The sequence below is a fragment of the Abramis brama genome, assembly GCF_963993115.1.
Source record: "Abramis brama genome assembly, chromosome: 16".
Taxonomy (NCBI): Eukaryota; Metazoa; Chordata; class Actinopteri; order Cypriniformes; family Leuciscidae; genus Abramis; species Abramis brama.
Window position 1 is genome coordinate 34400451 of NC_139978.1, and position 21874 is coordinate 34422324.

Below are 21874 nucleotides of genomic sequence, written 5' to 3' on the forward strand. Positions count from 1 at the left end.
GCAAGTACTCCAGTCTTTGGTGTCTTATGATCCTTCAGAAATCATTCTAATATGATGATTTGATACTCAGTTATTATCAATGATGGAAACAGTTGTGCTGTTTAATATATTTTTTTGGAATACTTTTTTCAGGATTCATTGAGTAAAACATTAACAGCATTTATTCATAAAAACAGCATTTATTCAAAATAAAAACATTTCTAACAATATAAATCATTACCATCACCTTTTATCAATTTAACGCATCCTTGTTGAATTAAAGTACTAATTTCTTTAAAAAAAAATAGTTATTGTTCCCAAACTTTTGAACGGTAGTGTATATTGTTACAAAAGATTTCTATTCTAAATAAATAGTTCTTTTTAACTTTTTATTCATCAAATAATCCTGAAAAAAGTATCTCAGGTTATAAAAAAAATATTAAGCAGCACAACTGTTTCCAACATTGATCATAAATCAGCATATTAGAATGATTTCTGAAGGATCATAAGACACCAAAGACTGGAGTACTTGCTGATGAAAATTCAGCTTTGCATCACAAAAATAAATTACATTTTAAAGTATATTAAAAAAGAGAACCATTATTTTAAATTGTAATAATATTTCATAATATTACTGTTTTTTTGTTTTAACTGCAGGCTTGATGAGCATAAGAGACTTCTTTCAAAAACATTAAAAATAGTAATGTTTCCAAACTTTGGACTGGTACTGTATGCCTGTATAATGTCTATGCATACATGTTTATCTTCTACTTCTCTCTTTCTATAGACTCGTCCATGACTAACAGCTCAGAGGTGGAGACACTGGCCATCCAACCTCGAAAGCTTCTGATCCTGGACGCCAGGTCATACGCTGCTGCCGTAGCCAACAGAGCCAAAGGTGGAGGGTGTGAATGCCCAGGTACTGTCTCATAGATGCTCTTTTAACAATCACCATAAAACGAGACACCCCCCTCATTAATGGCGTGTTGCTCTCCCCTGTAGAGTACTACCCTAACTGTGAGGTGGTGTTTATGGGTATGGCCAACATCCATTCCATCCGCAAGAGTTTCCAGTCTCTGCGCTTCCTCTGCACCCAAATGCCCGATCCAGCCAAGTAAGTCTTCCAGGGAACGTTTGCTGTGGTTGCAGTGCGTCCCTTTGTTTATTTATATATTTCGACCTTTTAGAGATATGACATGTTTTTTTTTTTGTAAATACTTCAGTACTGTCAACCTGTTCAAATGAATTAAAATCTAAAACCTACTAAAAATGACCCTTTTAATCTTCGTCTGGAGGAAAAACGTAATGATATTCAAAATAATGATATTGATTTTTTTTAACATATAAACTTTTCAGACCTACTATGAGTGCAAGGTTTTATGATATAAGTTTATCATTATTTGTGTCCATTGTGACACCATAAACCTGTAACTCCTGCCAGTTCTCTACCTAGAATTATCTAAAATAGGACTAACTAATAATGTATTCAACATCAGTGTTGTTATTGTAAACAAAAAAAACGAAACTAATGAAATACTGAAATAGAGCAGAAAAATATGATAAACGTACACATTACACTCAAAATGAAAATTAGAAATGTTGCCTTGACAAATAACTGAAATAAGTTGAAGTACTAAAATTACTAAAGCTAAAATATTTATTTGAATAAACTAATGAAAACAATAACATAACAAAATTGCTAAAACTTAAACTAAATTTGAAACTGAAAATCTAAAAAAATTAAAAGCTAATTCAAAATATTAATAAATACTATAGTACTGTATAACTAAAACTAAAATAACACTGGTCAACAAAATGCTTCTTTGCTTTGAATCAAATGTTTTATTAAACGAATTGGTTTGGTACAAATGCAGAAGTGCTTTAGTTTCTTTTTGAGCTCCTCTCTTCCCGTCTATTGTTATTTCCCTGGCATCATTTCTGCCTGTGATTTCCAGCGCTGGCTCGTGTTTGCTTCCTTTCCATCCGCGCCTTTTCCACGTATCCATTTGTTGTAAAGTCAACAGCGAGTCTTCCAAGTGACTCTTTTTCTGTTTCTGTCATTCTCTCTCTTTCTCTTTTTAGTCCGTATGATAAACTCTGACCAAGAGCTGCGTTTCTAGGCAACAGACATGAATTGTTGAGAGGGGAAAAAATTCAATTCCCTGCTCTGATTATTCTGATTGTAAATGTCTCTGCATGAGGTAGCAATGTTCACACAAAGGTGATTTCCTTTTAAACGCGGAATATCTCCTCTGGTTACCTGCACTCTGTGTTTCCTTGACTAATGTCAGTTTGCTTTGGCTGCGTTTGACCATGTTGAAAAACTTTTATAATGATTATTGACTGCTTCCCACACTTGTCAAACCACTTCTTTTTTTTTTGTCATTCTCAGTTTTCCATTAAGATTTAAACACTGTTTTCCTGATGTGCATAAAGCTGCTTATACTACTTTGATGAATAGAAATAGAACAGCATTTATTTGAAATATAAATATTTTGTAACATTATAAATGTCTTTACTCTTTTGTTCAATTTAATGCATCCTTGATAAATAAAAGTATTAATTTCTCCAAAAAAAAAAAAACTACAGCATGCAAATACTGAATTGAATTCTCTTTCACATCTTCTTGCACTTGAATGGACAAATTCAAACAAAATTATGTCAAAATGCCCATCTTGGAGAGTATTTTAAATTTGATTACTTAATTCAATTTATGTACCTGAAGACGACTACAGTTAGACCTCCCTGGAAAACCTGGAAAGCACTGTTTATTTGTGCTATTGCTCATAATTTGATTATTTGTTCTAATTTTATTACTGACTGTTTACTTGTTTTTAATAATACTGGAAATTTATATAGTTATTAGGCTAGTAGGTTTTGCTGTGGCATCAAAATTGAAATCAAGAATCTGAAAATTGGTGTCATAACCCTATTTATTAAGGTTGCATTGTTCAAACTTCAAACACAATGAAAACAATAAATATTTTATTTATTTATTACTTTTTTGTGGTGGGGCCAGTGGAAATTTTGGCAGGGCAAGTAAAAATCTGAGCTGAATTCCTTACGTTGAGCCCTGTAGTGTATAATATGTCATCACTTAAGTATTCAGCAACTTAATATATGAAAATATGCTACCTATGTTATACACAGGTGTTTGTCAGCCATATTGCATTGCAAGTTGTGTGTCAAATTACAAGTCTTAAAGTTAAAGAAAGGAAAACTGCTTTTTTAAATTCTAAATATTATTAAATGTTTTTGTGCAAGAAACCTTGTATACTATAACCTTATATAGGTAAACGGTACTGATCTTTTTTTTTTTTTTCACTTGAACACATTTCAGCACCCTAATCATTAGATGTGTAGAAGTGCGTAATGGTGAGTTTTGTTGTGTTTTTAGCTGGCTGTCTGCTCTGGAGAGCACAAAGTGGCTGCAGCATCTGTCCCTCCTGCTTAAGGCGTCTCTGCTCGTAGTGAACGCCGTGGACCGCGACCACAGGCCCGTAATGGTGCACTGCTCAGATGGCTGGGATCGCACCCCTCAGATAGCGGCGCTGGCCAAACTCCTGCTGGACCCGTACTACCGCACCATTGAGGTGAGCTCCGCTGTAATGAACTAGCCTGGATGCCAGCCGAACTTAGCCCTGCCCACAACATTTGAGGTCGGGAAGTTCGGTCTGGACTTGATCCATTGTAGAGCAACTATGCTCGAACCAGAGCTGTTTGCAGTTGAGTTCTGTTGACTCAACATACGCCACTTACTCCTTTGCTCTGATTGGTTATAGGTCTATCCAATTGAGTGCAGAGGCATTTTCTTTCCTGGTTTGGCTGAAACACGAGTATGACGATATGTCAGGCTAGTAATGAACAAAAACCGAGAAGAACATTAAAACTCTCTGAATTATTACAAAAGGAATTTGTAAGCTATATCACATGCTGGAAAAATCCACAAGGGCTTATTTTAAATCCTGTGGTTTGAAATGCTCACAAGGACATGTTTACATTGACAATGGCTTAGAGGAAATGTAAAAATATTTGTAATGTTTCCTGAGCTTGAAGCCTGTGATTAAGACGGATGAAACAATGGAGAGTCGTTCTTCTGCTGTAGTAAATCCCTGGGTTTTTGTGATTTCAGGTCATCAGAATTCACGTTGTACTGACTCTTTGAGGGTTAGAGTGGTGCTGCTGCACTTTATCAAGCCACATTTGATTTTTTCCCCAAATAATTGAGAATAGCAAGCTGTTTATATGGCAAGAGTAAATGGAAAACTTGATTGAAAACTGAAGTCCATGGATCTAGTTGTGGATCTGGATCTCGGGAGGTGCATGAGTCATCTTAAGCACTGGAGGAGGCATAACTAATTTTCTGATGTTGAATACATGTTGTGCTTTGAAGGTGTTTAAAAAAAAAAAAAAAGACCAGGGGATGGATTCACGAGAACCTTCTTAAGAAAGAAGTAAAAAAAAATCTTAATATACTGTAAATTCTAAGAAGTTTGTGAGAATGTTGGAATTCTTGAAATTGCAACATTTCCCATGAACTCATGAAATTCTCAAGTTCTCAAGAAAATGACAGGCTTTGGTGCTATTTGATTGAAAGGTGGGTATTGCCTAAGACTCGTTGAATAAAAAACTCCTCAAAGCCTGTATTTTTGTTGCGACTGGCTTGATAGGAGTATCACTCAGTGTGGTGTTTAATACGCCATGTCAAGTTAAAATAGCTATTTTAAAATAGCCTGTCTCAAGGTGTAGTGGTCTTTCCCATTCATCTGCACACACGTCTTTCTCACAATTTATCTAGAGTAAATGCGTCATGTGCTGCATCGCTAGTTCTAGCTTGAGTGAACACATCATGTATATCACTCTAGTGATCACTCTTTTCATGATTGATCACTCTTTTCATGACTGATCGTGTCACTTCAGAGTACTCGTCCACGTTCTTGCTACTAGTGATATGTATTATATGTAGCTAGTTATGTTGTAATTCGATTGCTTCTATTGATTTCCTCATTTGTAAGTCACTTTGGATAAAAGCATCTGCTAAATGATTAAATGTAAATGTAATGCTTATTATTTGAAACAACCCAATAAATTCATTAAACATCTTACCCTTTGGGTATTAAAGACAGGTTGGGGGTCATCCTAACTTTAAGAAGTTATTTCCAAAGATTTTTAAGAATATTCTTTTCAGGAATATGAAGACTTCTTTAGAAACGTTTTTGGGAATACAAAATATTCGGTAACACTTTATTTTACAGTGTCCTTGTTACATATGTTACATGTACTTACCAAAGTAATAACAGTAAATTATGCATAATTGCATGCAACTAACCCTAAACCAAACCCTAATCCTACCCTAACCCTATAGTAAGTACATGTAGTTGCTTAATATTACTCAGTAATTAAATATATAATTACACTGTAACAATGACACCTTAAAATAAAGTGTAACCAAATATTCTTAGAAAATAAGAAGAAAATAGCAGTTAAGAAGAATTTTATTCTTAAGAATGTTTTGTGAATCCGGTCCCAGAATGCTCATATTTGGACTCTTCATTGTGAAAACTGTTGATATCATATAAACTCTCCTGTCCACTTTCAGGGTTTTCAGGTGCTGGTTGAGACCGAGTGGTTGGACTTCGGTCACAAGTTCGCAGACCGCTGTGGTCACGGAGAGAACGCGGAAGACTTAAACGAGAGATGTCCTGTCTTCCTGCAGTGGTTAGACTGTGTGCACCAGCTCCAAAGACAATTCCCATGTTCCTTTGAGTTCAACGAAGCCTTTCTGGTGGGTCAAAGTTTGCTGCAAACCTTTATGTTTCTTCTTGTACTTCGATTTAACTATTTGTTGAACTAACTCTGAATTCTTTTGGGGTTGTGTGTTCAGGTGAAGCTTGTGCAGCACACATACTCGTGTCTGTTCGGGACGTTCCTGTGTAACAGCGGGAAGGAGAGGGAAGACAGACACATCCAGGAAAGGACCTGCTCAGTGTGGTCTCTCCTCAGGGCTGCCAACCGCTCCTTCGGAAACATGCTGTACTCCTCTCATTCAGAAACCGTACGTCACCTCTTCTTCTCTCTTTTACTCATCACTCTTTTATGAACATTTGCTCATCTCTTGTGTAGTGGTCGACTGATACGAGGTTTTCAATAGCTGATGCCAAAATCTAAAGAGCAGATATAATAGATTTTGATGACTTTACTATAAGTTTTTTAATAGTCTTGCGGTGTAAAAAAGCAATTTACTTGCGAATATTGTTTGAATCTAGTTGCTCAAGTCTTGCATTGAGTTATAAAATAATACATTTGTTTCATATGGAGTATAGCATGTCACATCACTGCACATGTCAGCTTCCCACATACACTAACTTTCAGAAGTTTGGTGTCACTAAGATTTTTTTTTTAATGTCGTCTGCTCACCAAGTCTGCATTTATTTGATCAAAAATACAGTAAAAACAGTAAAATTGTGAACATGCTATTACAGTATAAAGTAACTGTTTTCTATTTGAATATATTTTAAAATGTAATTTACATGCAAAGCTAAATTTTCTGCATCATTACTCCACTCTTCAATCACATGACACTTCAGAAATCATTGTAATATACAGCTGCTCAAAATTGATTTCTTACTGTTTACAATGTTGAAAACAGTTATACATTTTGTTTTTCTATTTTAATATTAAATATTATTATCTAAACAAAATAGAAAACTTTTGTAACATTATAAATGTCTGTAAATCTTTTGAACAGTAGTGTATAATATAATTAGAAAGTTGAAAAAATAAAGGTAAGGTTTTATTTAATAAAGGTAATGTTTGCTCTGAAATTCAGACTTCTGTTAAGCAAAGTGGGTACAAATATAATCAATAATATGAAAACAAAAATCTAACCATTATTTGGCATGGCCCATATTTCAGCCCATTGCTAGTCATGTCTGTACTCCACTGATTCTATTAATAGCAAGGTTTTCTTTTCTTTTTTCTTTTTCTTCCTAACACCTTTACCTAATAATTCATACCTCTGTTTTGTAATAGTTTATTGTGACCTTTGTGTAGTGAGTAAACATGAAGGGAGGCGTTTACTGGCTTCAGAACGAATGCTTGCATTCCTCTCCAGTACTCAAGAGACCCGGCGCTGTCGTTTCCTTTCATTTCCTGTTTCTTAGGAATAGTTCACACTGCCCCAACAAAAACACTATCCTGACTTTTTAGTCGATTTTTTTTTGTACATTAAAAAAAAAAGGGATCTCTATTTACTATTCATTAATTGGTATTTCACTTTTAAGCATTTAAGTACTTCCAATTACACTAAATAAAAATTTGAAATATTTATTTTTTTTAAGTCACTGATCATTTTATTTCAGTTAATGTAATTTTTTTAAAAAAAATTTTTTTATTAGTTAACAATAACAACACTGTTCGTGGGTCAGTGTGATGATGACAACCAATTTTTATGTAAATAGCCTTTAACAACAATTTTAGTTTTTGTACCTCAAACTTTCAATTTCAGTGGTATATTGATTTACAGTTGATAAAAAATGCTTTCTTGGGTGCCTTTTTTCTTTTATTTCTGCTTGGATTGGATCAATTGAACTAAAAACATCAGGTGAATTTCACTTGGGTCATAGTACATAACGAAATTCAAATAAAGAAACAATTATTTTAGCAAAATATGTTTAATTTTCTTTCAATTTTTTTTTTTGGTGTGAAATATGATATTTCTATGTGAGATTCACCCATTTTAAAATTCTGTCAGGACCACTATCGTCAAAGATGATTAACAATTAGCATACAGCTTGGATTGGCGGTGTGGTTCCGTTCTGGGCAAGATTTCCCTGCCCATCTATGTAGCCTAGCATGTACCAATAAAAATGTATTTAAGAACATTAATGATGTCTGCATGACAATAATTTAATGTGACAACTTAAAGCAATATAAATGACAGTCTGATTTGAAGAGGAATATCAGAATCCCTGACTGTGGACAAAAGGAGGAGCTGGGGATGGAGGAGGGTAATTAGCTTCTGAGCAACGCGATAAAGCTGCTGATAATGCTGAATGGACCTTATATATAGGGACGCTGTGATAGGCGTATTCCTATAGGTAGACGTGGATCAGCTGAGAGTCAGCTAATGTGAGCATGACTGACATGACCTGCCAGAACTAATGCTGAGCTTGATCATAACATCAAGCATCTATTTTTATGATATCTCTTCTGCTTCTTTTAGGTGCTTCATCCTGTGTGTCACGTACGCAATCTCTTGTTATGGACAGCAGTTTACCTACCCAGCTCTTCACCCACAACCCCTTCAGATGACTCCTGTGCCCCATACCTCGCACCTGGTGCCAACCCTGAGGACCAGCCCCTGGGCAGGTAATTGGTTGATGTTAACTGATAGCAAAATGCTTTACACTCTGACACAAGTTTGACCCATGCTTTTTTGCTTAAGGGTGAAGATCCAACTCTATGCATGTTTTGTAAAATTCCCTTATCTGTTAAACATATTTTATTGGATTATCCTGGACTTATTACAAGCAGAATGCTCTTTTATGAAGTTACTTCACTTAAGGACATATTTAATGAGATTATGCCTGAAAAGGTTTTGGATTTTTTATCATGTGTTAATTTAAAAAATCTTATATAATATGACTTGCTGTGTTTATTTTTATTTTATTTTTTTATTGTATTTATATGATATTTGTATTTTTGCCATGAAAATAGCTTTGAGTGCTGACATGGCATTAAATAAAATAATCTGAATCTTTACACTCTGAAATACTTCGCATTACAGAAATAAAATGGGATATAAATCACATCAAGTCAAATTTATTTATACAGCTAGTCATGATGTTAATGTTTGTAATATCTTTAAGCCTTATAGTTGTGTTTAGCAGATTAGAGCTGGGTGATTAATATAAATATACATTTTGCAATGATACAAGCAATCAAGCAGTTGAGATTTGCTATATAGTATACATCACCTTATGTGAGTGTACGGTACTATGCAGATAAAGTCGGATATAATATATATATCCAAACTTAATATATAGAGAGCTGTGCACTAATACACTTTACATTTTTGCAACGATATAAACAATCATGCAGACGAGATTTGCTATATAGTACATATTGCTTTACATGAATATACTGTATGTACGCAGGTAAAGTAGGATGTACTATATATACAATTTTGAATATATTGCTGGGCTATAATAGTTTAAATTTTTCAGCGATATAACAATCAAGCAGTTTTCTGCTATATAGTACATACAGTATAGTAAGGTTGGATATACTTATTTTAGTACATGTAAATGGTGTTTCATGTTGACTTGAGCTTGTTTTCGTTTTGTATTGTGCCCACAGGCGTCCTAAAACCCGGTCGTTTGAAAACTTGCCTAGCGCTTGTGAAGTTGGAAACCCTCTGACCTCCAATCGACGTTCCAGCGACCCCAGTCTGAATGAGAAATGGCAGGACCATCGCAGATCTCTGGAGCTCAACATTGGGACAGGGACTGAAGGTGCTGCATCTCCAGATCCAGACGAGAGGGTCAACGGACAGACCGTGGTGGGGATTATGGGAACATTGCCCAGTGGGGGAACAGAGAATGGGGAGGGGCCTGAGGATGTCAGGTTGCCAATGATGGAGGGGGTTGATGAGGCAGAGCTGACAGTGGGTGTGGCTATGGGCCAAATGGAGAACATTCTCCAGGAAGCTACAAAAGACGAGTCTGCATCAGATAGCCGCAGAGATGCAAAGACAGACCACACTAAGAGTGATGATATCATCAAGAGTGATGATATTGCACATTCAGAAGAAAGTAACAGTGGTATTGAGGATGCTCAGGAGAGCAAAGCTAAAAGCCTTGGAAATGGAAATGTCAATGGCCATTGTTCAGAAGATGGTAATTCTGAAGCGTCTTCTGCTCTCAGCCAGGATACCTCGGGAAGCCAAGACTCGGAGGAAGTAACCCTCGAGAAATGCATGATACAAGAACACAACCCTTCTTGTAGCACGGCTAATTTCCCTCCCAATGGCCTCAGGACTCTGAGTAACGGCCATGGAGTCGAGAAACCACCAGGACGAGACATCATTGAGCAACGTCTTTCTCTTTTGGAGAGCTCCACAGAAACGCTCACGGAGGACTTAGGCGTTTTGCAGGAGAGTCTGGCACCCTTAATTATTCCGCCTCCTCTCAAAGCCCTCGCTGAATCGTCGTGCCTCAAACAGGGTCTCCGCACAGCAGCCAATCCGCAAGGCGCTCCCAGGACTTTAAACAACACCCCTAAACGGCCGTCTCTCAGTGCCTTTCCGCCCTCCTCTGACCTCCTCCACTCTGTGTGTAACGGAGACTCCCCCGACCCTGAGCCCTCCGCGCCACGCACAAACGGGGAACGGGCCACGCTTAGCCGACAGGTGTCACTCGCTAGCTGTGGCTCGCTGACCCTCCACGCACGGGGCGCCTGCTCCCACCATCGCTGCCTGCACTTAGGGTTTCTGGGCCGGCCGAGCTTCAGCCCTCCAGAGCCCCCTTCAGCCCGAAACCATCTCGACGATGACGGGTTGACCCTGCACACGGACGCCGTGCAGCAAAGGCTGCGGCAGATCGAAGCGGGTCACCAGCTGGAGGTGGACGCTCTGAAGAGGCAGGTACAGGAGCTCTGGAGCCGTCTGGAGAGCCATCAGGCTGCTGGGATGCTGCGACTCAACGGAGACATAGGAGATGAAGTGGTGAGCCATGCACACTAGTGTTTAATTCCCCTCACATGGTTTGGGTTTGTGTTTTTCAGCTAGGTTTATCTTAAGAGACGTTTTTTCCCCATCTCTCTTGTCAGACCTCAATCACAGACTCCGACTTCAACCTGGAGCACAACTGTCTGTCCCGCTGCAGCACTGAACTCTTTTCTGAGGCCAGCTGGGAGCAGGTGGACAAGCAGGACACTGAGGTACATAATTAAACTAGGTTGACTGTGTTTATTTTAAAGGTAGGGTAGGCAATTTCAGAGAGGCTAGCAATAGCAAGCTAGCGTTGAAAGCATACGATCCCACCCTCACTCTCCAAAGCTACGCCGCCTCCAAAACAACATGAATGAGCACAGCCAGAGCAGAGTCTGCAAAGTGTTACATGTTAAATTACCTCATGTCTCAAAGCACATAACATTACAATAATAAACATAAACAACTTGCAAAGCTCTGACTTGCACCACCTGACTGCTGCAGATTCATTTTGATTTTAGTATTGCCATAGAAATCCGAATCCGAAGATGTGATCAGTGCCGAGTAGAACGTCACAGGCTGCCATCTCGTAAATACAGTTACGACATGGCGTGAACTCAACATAAGCTCGTTGCATAGCCGCGCTGATGACGTGTGAGATGCGCGGAAGTATGCACATACATAGGTTGACAGGCAGGTCGGACCGAATGCAAAGATTGGACTAACATTTTTTGCTCCTGAGACTTCCACAGAACATATATGTACATGTTTTAATATTTAGACAACTTCCATTATTGATTGCTATCAGGATGTGAAGAGAGTTTCAACCAGTATAACAAAAAGTGTTTATGAAAAACATTGCCTACCCTACCTTTAATCTTTGTTTTGTTTATATGACTGTTATTGTACTAGAAAGACTTTGGATTTGTTGCACCGGTGTATGGAGAAAGAATATAAGGTCGGTAAGTTTTTTCAATGTTTTCGAAAGTAGTCTCTTCTGCTCACCAAGGCTTCATTAATTTTTATCAAAAATACAGTAAAAATAGTCATTTTGTTTAAAATAACTGCATATATTTCAATATTTCAAAATGTAAATTATTCATGTGATCAAAGCTGAATTGTCAGCATCATTACTCCAGTCTTCAGTGTCACATGATCATTCATTCAATATGCTGAATTTCTGCTCAAGGAACATTAGTTATCAATATAATTTTGTGCATTTTTTCAGGATTATTTGATTAATAAAAAGTTCAAAAGAACAGCATTTATTTGAATTAAAAATCTCTTGTGACATTATACCGTCTTTACTGTCACTTTTGATCAATTTAATGCTTCCTTGCTGAATGAAAAAAAGCTTACTGACTCCAAACTTTTGAACAGTAGTGTATATAAATAATTATTTGAGAGTTTAGAATTTATGATAATAATATTTCTGCTGACTTTAAGGAAATGATGACATTAAATTTGTCCCAATTTACCTATTAAAAACTGATTCCTCATTGCATGTTAGTCTAAAGAAATTTAGATTTTCATCAAAATATTTTTAAAATACATCACATTACTTTGTTTAATGCATTGCGAATGCCATATTATGTATTTTTTTAGGTCTTTATTAGGCAGTTGGTCCCTTTATTTAGAGCTCAGTATTTGTTGCAGGTGACCCGGTGGTACCCGGACCATCTGGCTGCTCAGTGCTACGGCTGTGAGAGAGGATTCTGGCTGGCCACTAGAAAGCACCACTGCAGGTTCGATAACATCACAAACTCCTTCACACAAAGAACACATCTCTACAGCCTTCTTTCTGTTACTATTTCTTTCTGGCTCTTGTACATGTACCTAGTCAGATGCATTAGTGTTGACTCACTTTCTTCTTGTCGTCTCTGGAAAACCTTGTTTTTTCCTCTCTGAAATTCCTCTGGTCGTCCAGTAAACAGAAATGTTTCATGACTCCTAACTCATTACAGCAGCACTTGTAAACACAGCAGATTAAACAAGCTACCCAACTGTGAGGACTTGTACAAACTGACCCGATGAGTAAACTGCAATATGGTTTCCTATTGAAATTGTGCAAATATCAAGCATAGTTTCAGTTTTTAGCAGCTCCTTCTGAACGCCTACTGTCTACATAGGCAGCATTCTGACTGAAATGGAAGATCATAACAAGTGACTGATTTGGAACGCTATACCTAGGCAGCAACAGGTCGAAATAGTTCATGAAATTCACCAAATAGTGAAGTGCATGATAGATGGCTAAAGAGCAAAAGATCATAACTTTAATAAACAAATATACAAATACTTCAATTTATAGTAGTAGAGGTCCAACTAATTAAAATGGACTATCACCCAATATTTGAGTGCATTATGTATGAGTTATTTTCAGCAATGCATGAAATATTATTTGCAGTCTTTTATATTTCTTTCAACTCCATCTGCCGTTTTGAAAGATTACAATGTATTCTGGGATTCTGTTAAAGTATCCTTAGATTTGGCCTAAAAACAAAGGTACAGCCTTAATTGTGTCAGGCCAGTGATGCCTACAAATGCTTTCTAGTTAGAAATCTCACTAGGTTTTACACTACTAGGATTTGAAGTTCATTTCTCCTCCTGTACCACAGAGGCAAGGAGCGTATGGAAGAGGTTTGGTGAGAATTGCCCTCTCTCTCTGTCATTCTCAGGCTCGTATGTCCCGTTAACCCTGCATCGCTTCAGAGTGACCTAACCCTCTCCTCCTCCATCTCTTCATAGGGTTGAAGTGGGCCGTCTCTGTTATGGTTTAGGGGAAACTGTACCGTAGTAATTACACAGGATCCAGAGAGCCAGTCTAAGAGAGAACAGAGGGGTTTTGCCTTTTCATTTTCATGTCTTCTAATCATACAAAAGAGTGTAGTCAGAATTTTTTTTTCTTTTTTATTTTTTTTAAGAAATGCATGAAATTAAAGACATTTATAATAAATAAATAAAAAAATGTAAATGCTCTTTTGAACTTTTTATTAATCAAAGACTCCTGAGCAACAGGATTGTAGTTCTTTAGCAGCAAATAATCATATTAGAATGATTTCTGAAGGATCGTGTGACTAAAGGCTGGAGTAATGATGCTGAAAATTCAGCTTTGATCACAGGAATAAATTACATTTTAAAATATATCCACATAGGAAATAAGTTATTTTTAAATTGTAACAATATTTCACAAAATTACTGTTTTTGCTTTATCTGTTTTTGCTTTAGATCAAATAAATGCAGCCTTGGTGAGCAGAAGACACTTCTTTCAAGCCCAGTAGTGTAAATAAATCTAATCTTTTAAATAAAATGCTGTAAAAGTGTCAATTATGGACACTTGAAATCCCTTTCTAATGTTTGTTAAGGTTTTCCTGCACCAAATCCAGCCATAATTCAGTTTTTCTATAGCCATTTTCCACCCTCACTGTTCTTTTAGACCTCTAAGACTATAATATATTTCCATATTTGAAAAATGATTTGTTTAGTCTCTTTGCATGTAAATTGAGTTAACACTGCAACTGCACAGGCTTTGGCATGTAAATTAGGTCATATGTTAATGTACTTGTGTTCCTGGTGCCAGTACCATGATGATTTGTGAATATACCTGCAGTGTTTCTATAGACTACATCAAACCTTACTTCATAAGAGCCAGAAAGTCCTGTTTTCAGTGATAAGGCTCAGGGAAACTGGAAGTCATGGAGATTCATGGATGGAAATTGTGATTGATTTTATGTAAAGCCTCTCCTTTTATGTTCTCTCTGCCCATGCAGTTGTGCATGTGTGTTTGAGTATGATGGTAATACACGAAGGGCTGCATGATTCTGTATAACACACAGTGTGTGGCGCTGATGATGCACCTCTTCTCACTCCTTTGTGATTACAGTAATTAGATGTTTTCTTGCAGTTTGTCTGCATGTGTCTGGGCTTCATTTCGTCCAGACCTGAAGAAACCCCTCCCACCCTTAACACTGTAACACTGTCGTTTCCTGTTCAGGACGTGATCGAGAACTTTTTAATATGTATTAAAAAAAAAAATTTGTACAATGTTACTAGTAAAATGTGTTTAAATTAGGGCTATCGGTATGTATTTATTGGAGGAGCTTTCTTAGTGATCTCAGATTTTAAATGTGATGAATCTAAATATCAATAAGAATAATTCTTATTTTTATTATATTTCAAAAATGTAGTGCATTCAGTTTGAATGCATTCATATCCTCATTATTGTTATTTTAAATTAGTTTTTTTTTTTTTTTAAATGTAGTGCATTCAGTTCTAATGCATTCAAATGCAAAAAAAAAAAAGTCTTATATATTCTAGGTAGTGCTATCTTAAATTCTAATAGTGATTTATAAAGGTACTAATTCTATTCTTTTTTTTTTTTTTCTCTTGACTCCCTACTCCTTTGTCTCTCTCTCTACTTTCCCGACCTCTGCCGCCCCCTGCAGGAATTGTGGGAATGTGTTCTGTGCCAGCTGTTGCGATCAGAAGATCCCGGTGCCAAGCCAGCAGTTGTTCGAGCCCAGTCGTGTGTGTAGGTCGTGTTTCAGCAACCTGCAGGTTCCCGCATCGGCTCTGGAGATGGAGCTGGACAAACCCATCACAGCCAGCTCCAACTGATCCCAGACCTGCACACGGACAACTGCCGAGGACCCACAGGACGAGAGGTAGAAGCTCCAGAGACTGAAGTCGCTTCTTTCCCACCCGAAAGGGAATCATGTATATATGGAACGATGTGGAACGCACAGAGAGTCGTCCAGGGAGGAGAGGAGGCTTAGCACTTTCAGTTGGCGTTTGCAGAAGAGACTTATTTGCGGAGGCGGGTTACGAATGAGAGCTTGTCTTCGTTTGCGATGACACTTGTCCTGTACCTGCTGCACAGAGGGAAGGTTTTCACCAACCAGCGGACGGCGTGCGAGAGTAGGGTTTCCTCCCTCGTCATCTCACAAAGATCACAGGGTGAAAGGTGCTTCTGGGACGAGTCCGCAAGATCCTAGCTTTGTTTTTTTGAGTTCTCATCTCGTCTTTCAACAATCTGCTTTTTTTCCCTTTCTTTTTGAGGTTGCACAAGTGATTCTGGGTGCCACACAGCATTCAAACAGTCTAGGGTTTGAATGCACCAAATTTCCAGATTCTTGCTTAGTTACTCCAAAGTACTTTCTCAAATAGAAACCATTCATTTTCTCTCTAATGTTGACTGTATAGTGACAGGAAGTGATGTCAGCACGGGCCACTAGAGGGCGCTCTTGTCTTTCTGATCTGCTGTGTGGACGCCGGCTGGTTTAGACACGTCTGCTTCTGAGACCTTCTCACTAATGCTTTTTTTTTTTTTTTTTTTTTTTTTTTTTGTAACATAAATGCGAGACAAATGAGATAATATATTAGAATGATATAAGAATGAGACGTATAGCTTTTAAAATGAGAAATTGTATAGAATTCTTGAATAGTGGCTCACTAAATTAGTCACCAAATATAAGTTGTGTTGTTTTCCCCAGTTGTAGCCATTTGGGGCTTTTCTTTTAATGTATTTCTTATTTTTGTCCTCCCAGTGATGCTGAACAGTTGTATGTGGAGAGAGATGTATGTGATATGCTGCATTAGGGCCCCAGATGTTGTTGTTTTTTATTTTATTTTTTGCGCTCTCAACACTTATTTATTATCAAGTTTTTTGTTTGAATTGTATGTCCAATCCTGACAATTGATACACCACAGGATAATCAGTGTTGATGGGTGTGAGCTGCCTTTGCACTGAAAATGAAGCCCCTTCCACACACACACACACATTTGAGAAATGACGCACAAATCACAATCAAAATCTCTTTAGCTTGCCTTTCCCAGTTTATCCACTTTTTTGGAGGTTAATTGTGACGTTTCCCTCAATCAGCCGATCTTTCAGCCAGAGTTCACCTGATAATACGTTTACTCACCCTCAGAATTCGGAGAATCTTCATGCAACTCTTTTCCATGTAATGACAGTTCATAGCGACTGCAAGTTTTATTGTATTGCTTTTGTGTTTTTTTTTTTTTTTTTTTTTAGCTTGATGGATGTGAACACTATTATATGGAAAAGAGTTCAATGAAAAAGTAAAACTACAACAGCAAGTGAGTAAATAATGATAATTTTAATTGTTTGCGGTGAACTATAACCTTGACATTGGGCTCGCCAGCTGATGCTATAATGACCTGGAAGCTCCTGAGAGTTTAGGGCCGTGATGATGGGCGTTAATTCCTAAAGCTGATGACCTCTGCTCCTCTTGGTAGAAGTCGGTGCAAGAGTGCTTTCAGTGTCACCGGTGCGACAGCTTTTGCATTAACGCCAATCCATGAATGTGAATTTTTTTTTTCAGAAAGAGTAAATTCCATGGGTTTGTATTTTGCACATTGGTAATCATCAGAAATACACTGTTGCAGATTTCTGTAAGAATTAAACAAAGTGGAATTCCAACTGAACCGACTCCTGGACTCAATTCACTGATCCGACTGTGTTTACACTGCACCGTCACAAACGAAGATTCACAAACTGTTTTGTCAGCCAAACCCCTTTTACCTAAAATGTTTACTTGAAATCCGCCTGAGATTGTAAGTTAATATTTCAATAATGTAACAACACATTCACAGACTCTGATATTGGTTATTGGTCACATAGGCAGGCAAACAATTAAAATATTGAATATTTTTTTAATTTAAATGTTATATCATGTTTTTTATTTATTATTATTATAATTTAATTATACATTTTACATTTGCTTTTCATGAACCAGTTTGAGAAATCCTGATTTAGTCAATAACATCAGTGTGTAAGGCTGTACACTTCTGCTTATCTAACTCCACTATCATAAATCTTGCTCCATTAAAGTTGTTGATATTAAATCTTCTTGCTTAAAGTATTCCTTAGAGGCTTTAACATTAACTTTCATTGAAAATGTATAACACTAATAAACTAGAGCCTCGTTTACAATGACATTTAACAGTGCATAGTACATAATGCATTTAAACCACATTTATTTGATGTTTATTTACACAGACCAAATCTTGGTTGTTTAATTAGAGACAAAAAAAGCAGATTATACATTACAAAAATTAACAAGCTTTTGTATTTGACCAATTAAACAGCTTCGATATGCTTTTTACAAAAGGGGTTGTTCATATATAGACCTTATGCACCAGAGAAACAAGTGCTCAGCCATCTTTAGAATTTAGTGATTGAACTTGTGTTTTTGTGGTAGCTCTGTATATTTCTATGGTATCGCTGTCGAAGAATAATTAGCTGGTGAAGTTGATTTATTTATTGCTTATTTTAACAAATTATCATGAGCATTGTAACGTTTGAAGTGGATGTCATGACAAATGTCAGTACAACGGGAAGATTTTAGGTCATTTATAAATCTGTAAGATCTTACCTTCATGCTGTGGAATTACAAACTGGATGACAGAACACGAGTGAAGAACTGAAAAGGGGCGGGGCTACAGAAGGTCTATAAAGAAGGTTGAGAAATGAGACCAATAATAGGCTACAAAAGAGTAATCAAATTAAATGTGGTGCATGAATGGACCAGCAGTCAATAGATTGACATTCTGTAGCATTACATTACAGTGGTGATGAAGAGCGTTGTCTTGTTAATTGTGTGTTTTTATATGAAATACTGTTGTACTGGCTGTATATGTTCTACATTTATATTACAAATGGTGCACATTTTAAAATAAAGTAGGCCTACTTTATATTTAATGCTGTTCGCACAGAAATAACATGGCAACAATTAAAAGTGAAAACTTATGGTTTTGAAATGTAAATAGTAATACGTAATGATGCACCGCTTTCAAATCCCTCAATCCCAGCGGATGGACTCGGATGATGAATAGTTAAAGGGGTGGTTGATTATGATTTCACTTTTTTAACTTTAGTTAGTGTGTAATGTTGCTGTTTGAGAATAAACAACATCTGCAAAAGTTAAAACACTCAAAGTTCAAAGCAAAGGAAGATATTTGCTTTTAAAGAAATCGTTTTTTAAGGACTACAACAAACGGCTGGTAGAGACTACACAACATTCCTCCCGGGTTAGTGACATCACCAACCATAGAATTTACATAAACCCCGCCCCCTGAACACAATTTATAGAATATGCTAATCAATGACTACATCAGCTACATAAATTATAAATTCATCAACCATTCAGAAATGTCCTGTTGCTTCTACATGTTGTCTCTTCTTCTTGAGTCTCTCCATCATTGTCTGACTCCGGTTTGAACATAAAAGGCCAAAAGTGTTTGAAATTTTCAGTACGTCTGTGTGAGTGCAAGCTGTTGAAGCTCCGCCCCTTGTGCCGGGAGCAGCAGCTCATTTGCATTTAAAGGGACAGACACAAAAACAGTTTGTTTTTGCTCACCCTCAAAAATTGACAACTTTAACATGCTATATAAAAATATCTGTGGGGTATTTTGAGCTAAAACTTCACATACACACTCTGGGGACATCAGAGACTTATCTTACATCTTGTGAAAAGGGCATTATACCACCCCTTTAATGGATTGTGAAAAAGCGCTTGCTAGTGAACACGTGATGTTCTGACAGACCCAAAAAAATGACTCAACGCTAAGAATACGGTATGGCTCATACTTTATTAGTGTTTAATATAGTGTCATTTCTTTATACAAAAAGAAAGCTCAAGGTAAGCAGCCTTGTAGGTTGAAAAACATCGATTATCAATATTAAGGTAGTACATAACGGGACGCCCAAGTCAGATTTATCATGCGTTTGATAGGATCACTCAGGCGTTTAACGTTAGTTACAAATACCCGTGAACTCGAAAAGCCGCTAACTGAGCTTGATATCCCACGAGGAACGACAGGTCTTCTACAAACCCTACCGGACATGATCACACAGCTCAACAGGACGACGTCCGTTAACGAGAAAGCAGCAGAAATTTCCAGAAGAGCCCCGTGGATTTGCTGCTGTGTGTCGACGAAAGCTTCGTTATTTCCAACAACATACGATAAGTTCACTTGAACATCACAAGGACACTTGTTGTAGCGAGAACATGACGGGTCTCCTTAAAAAGATTTACAAGCTCAAACTCTATTAGCATAAAAATATACAATGTGCAGTAGGTTCGATAATGTCAGTCAAATATATCTTAAAAAACCGGACAAACTAATTAAGAGCAGCCAAATTGACTGTTTACCACATTAGCATACAACATTAAGGGAAATAAAGCCTTTTCTGTACTTTTCTGTAGGAAACCCATTTCAACTGTCTATACAAACAGTTTAATAGCATAAAAAATAGACTTCATTGCTTCATCAGTCAAGTTCCGTTTAGCTATAAAAATTTAAATCACCATATTTACAATGTGCTAATCATTTGGTTAAAGGAATATCCCGGGTTCAATATAAATCTACAGCATTTGTGGTTTGCTGATTACCACAGATCATAATTTTATCTAAACCAAAAATGGTGGTTACAGTAAGATACAATGAAAGTACATTTTTAATGCGAGCTAAAATTGCATCAGTGCAGTTATATATACAATAAAATAACTTCTGTTATGATTATGTAAAGCCAGTAAATGTGGGATGCCAGAATGATCCTGTTTACATGAAGAAAAAATAACACGTAGAGTGTCCCAGCCAATAAATGGAAGTTTTATTACTGTTTTATTATGTTTTCTGAAAGTCATGTTTGTATATGCAATAATTAAATATTAACTAATGTGGATACAGTTACAGAACAGAAATATGAACACTGGAAAAAGCCATATTCTTATTTCATTCTGTTGACATATTAGAGTTGAAGTTTTTCATAAATCAGAAACTACTGTGTTTTGTACTGTAATGTTTTCAGGAATAAAATGTTATGCAAGTCATCAGGCAAAAACTATATGAACATTTACCTGCAGTAAATAAATATGAATAAAACGATTGAATGAAAGTGCTGCAGATTTCTGGAGAAAAAACACACCACTTTTAGAGATATGTATTGAAATCTACAGATGCTAATAGATAAAGTCTACTAAACAGTTAAATGTGTATTTTAGATGTTTACTTTCCTCAAGTCTGATAGAAGCAAGTGATAGGCTAGAAGCAAAATAGCCCAAAATCTCAGCCAGTGCCTGAAGAAATCAATGGGTTTTGCCTGTATAGTGCCTTGCCTTAAATTCATAAAGTCCTGTTTACTTCCAATGTATTACTGTAACCACAATTTGTACTCCCAAAAAAATAATGGAAGAGACAAAATGATTCTCTGTGGTGATGGCCATTATGCCACGAAACGCTATTACAGAGTTTTTTCTACTGAACCCGAGATATTCCTTCAAGGTCTTTGCCCAAAAAACTGCAGTTCACAATGGACCTTCATGAATGGTTACAGCATGGACAGATTTTACAACATCAGCAGCACAATGTCCCAGACTCGAGTGAAACAACATGGCTCGGTTCACGGTTACAGGCATGAGATGATACAGTTCAGAGTTTTATGGAGCGCCTGTTAAATCCACGCTGGAAGTGGACGATGGCTCTTACGTCATCCCTCCGGGACGTTCTCAGACTGAAGACTGGTCCCAAACCTACACCACCACCAGGATAAAGAGGTCACTTCAACACTTCCCTGTCTGACGCAGAAACATCATTACTGCTGCAAAGGATGCTGATTTTCCCAGAGACTGGGCATTAACTGTGCACCCTGTTTGAGGCCATAACTAGAAGGAATTTAACTAAGCAGCGGATGTTCATGTATTTGTGCATGCATGAACATCGCCAAACCTGAGGTTTGTATCCCTAGAAGGATACACAGTTAACGTGGCAGTGTCTCGTGCGTACCTTGTTGACGGGCGTCAGCTGGGTGCGTACAGAGCTAGTGTGAAGCCGCGAGCGCTCTCGGTCTCTCTCGCTGCCGCTGCTCTCGAAGCGCCCGGGCGAGCGCTCTCTTCGGCTGTCTAGCACAGCTCGACCGGGGGATTTCTCGCGCTCCAGAGGCCGGGCCGGAGATTTGTCCCGCCGGAACTCGGTACGGCCCTCGCGGTAGCGGTGAGGAGTGCTGGGCTCGCGGTGTAGCGGCCCCTCCTGGGCCCCGGGACCCGAGGCCAGGCGCTTGGAGATGTGCTCGTTGTACGTGGGCGGCCCACGCTTGTTTGGGCTGCTGTGGAGGTCAGATTAATGGCTGATTTGGGTAAATGCATGATGCACGGATACGCATGT

At 37.6% G+C, this 21874-nt stretch overlaps 2 protein-coding genes across 18 annotated transcripts in view; one reads left to right on the forward strand and one right to left on the reverse strand.

The window, feature by feature from the left end:
* mtmr3 (myotubularin related protein 3) overlaps nucleotides 1-17129 on the forward strand; it is a 38743-nt gene extending 21614 nt beyond the window's left edge. Inside the window, exons 11-22 of one of the 11 annotated variants that reach the window (XR_014603009.1) lie at nucleotides 767-898; nucleotides 982-1093; nucleotides 3377-3572; nucleotides 5579-5764; nucleotides 5864-6034; nucleotides 8204-8349; nucleotides 9340-10705; nucleotides 10810-10920; nucleotides 11607-11652; nucleotides 12347-12435; nucleotides 13306-13332; nucleotides 15133-15244. Coding sequence is in view for 8 of the 11 variants with exons in the window: in XM_084086998.1 (XP_083943124.1) it covers nucleotides 767-898; nucleotides 982-1093; nucleotides 3377-3572; nucleotides 5579-5764; nucleotides 5864-6034; nucleotides 8204-8349; nucleotides 9340-10705; nucleotides 10810-10920; nucleotides 11607-11648; nucleotides 12347-12435; nucleotides 13306-13332; nucleotides 15133-15304 (2750 nt within the window). In the remaining 3 variants the exon portion in view is untranslated. Of the gene's footprint in view, nucleotides 1-766; nucleotides 899-981; nucleotides 1094-3376; nucleotides 3573-5578; nucleotides 5765-5863; nucleotides 6035-8203; nucleotides 8350-9339; nucleotides 10706-10809; nucleotides 10921-11602; nucleotides 11653-12334; nucleotides 12436-13305; nucleotides 13333-15132 lie in introns of all 11 variants that reach the window. The other 10 variants (XM_084086998.1, XR_014603010.1, XR_014603011.1 and 7 more) reach the window with 10 other exon arrangements.
* Nucleotides 17130-19281: 2152 nt separating this feature from the next.
* Nucleotides 19282-21874, reverse strand: part of citb (citron rho-interacting serine/threonine kinase b) — a 58670-nt gene continuing 56077 nt past the window's right edge. For 5 of the 7 annotated variants that reach the window (XM_084086644.1, XM_084086649.1, XM_084086648.1 and 2 more), the window contains one exon: nucleotides 19282-21815. In XM_084086644.1, coding sequence (XP_083942770.1) covers nucleotides 21455-21815 — 361 coding nt within the window. In that variant the 3' untranslated portion in view covers nucleotides 19282-21454. The remainder of the gene's footprint in view (nucleotides 21816-21874) is intronic. The other 2 variants (XM_084086646.1, XM_084086645.1) reach the window with 2 other exon arrangements.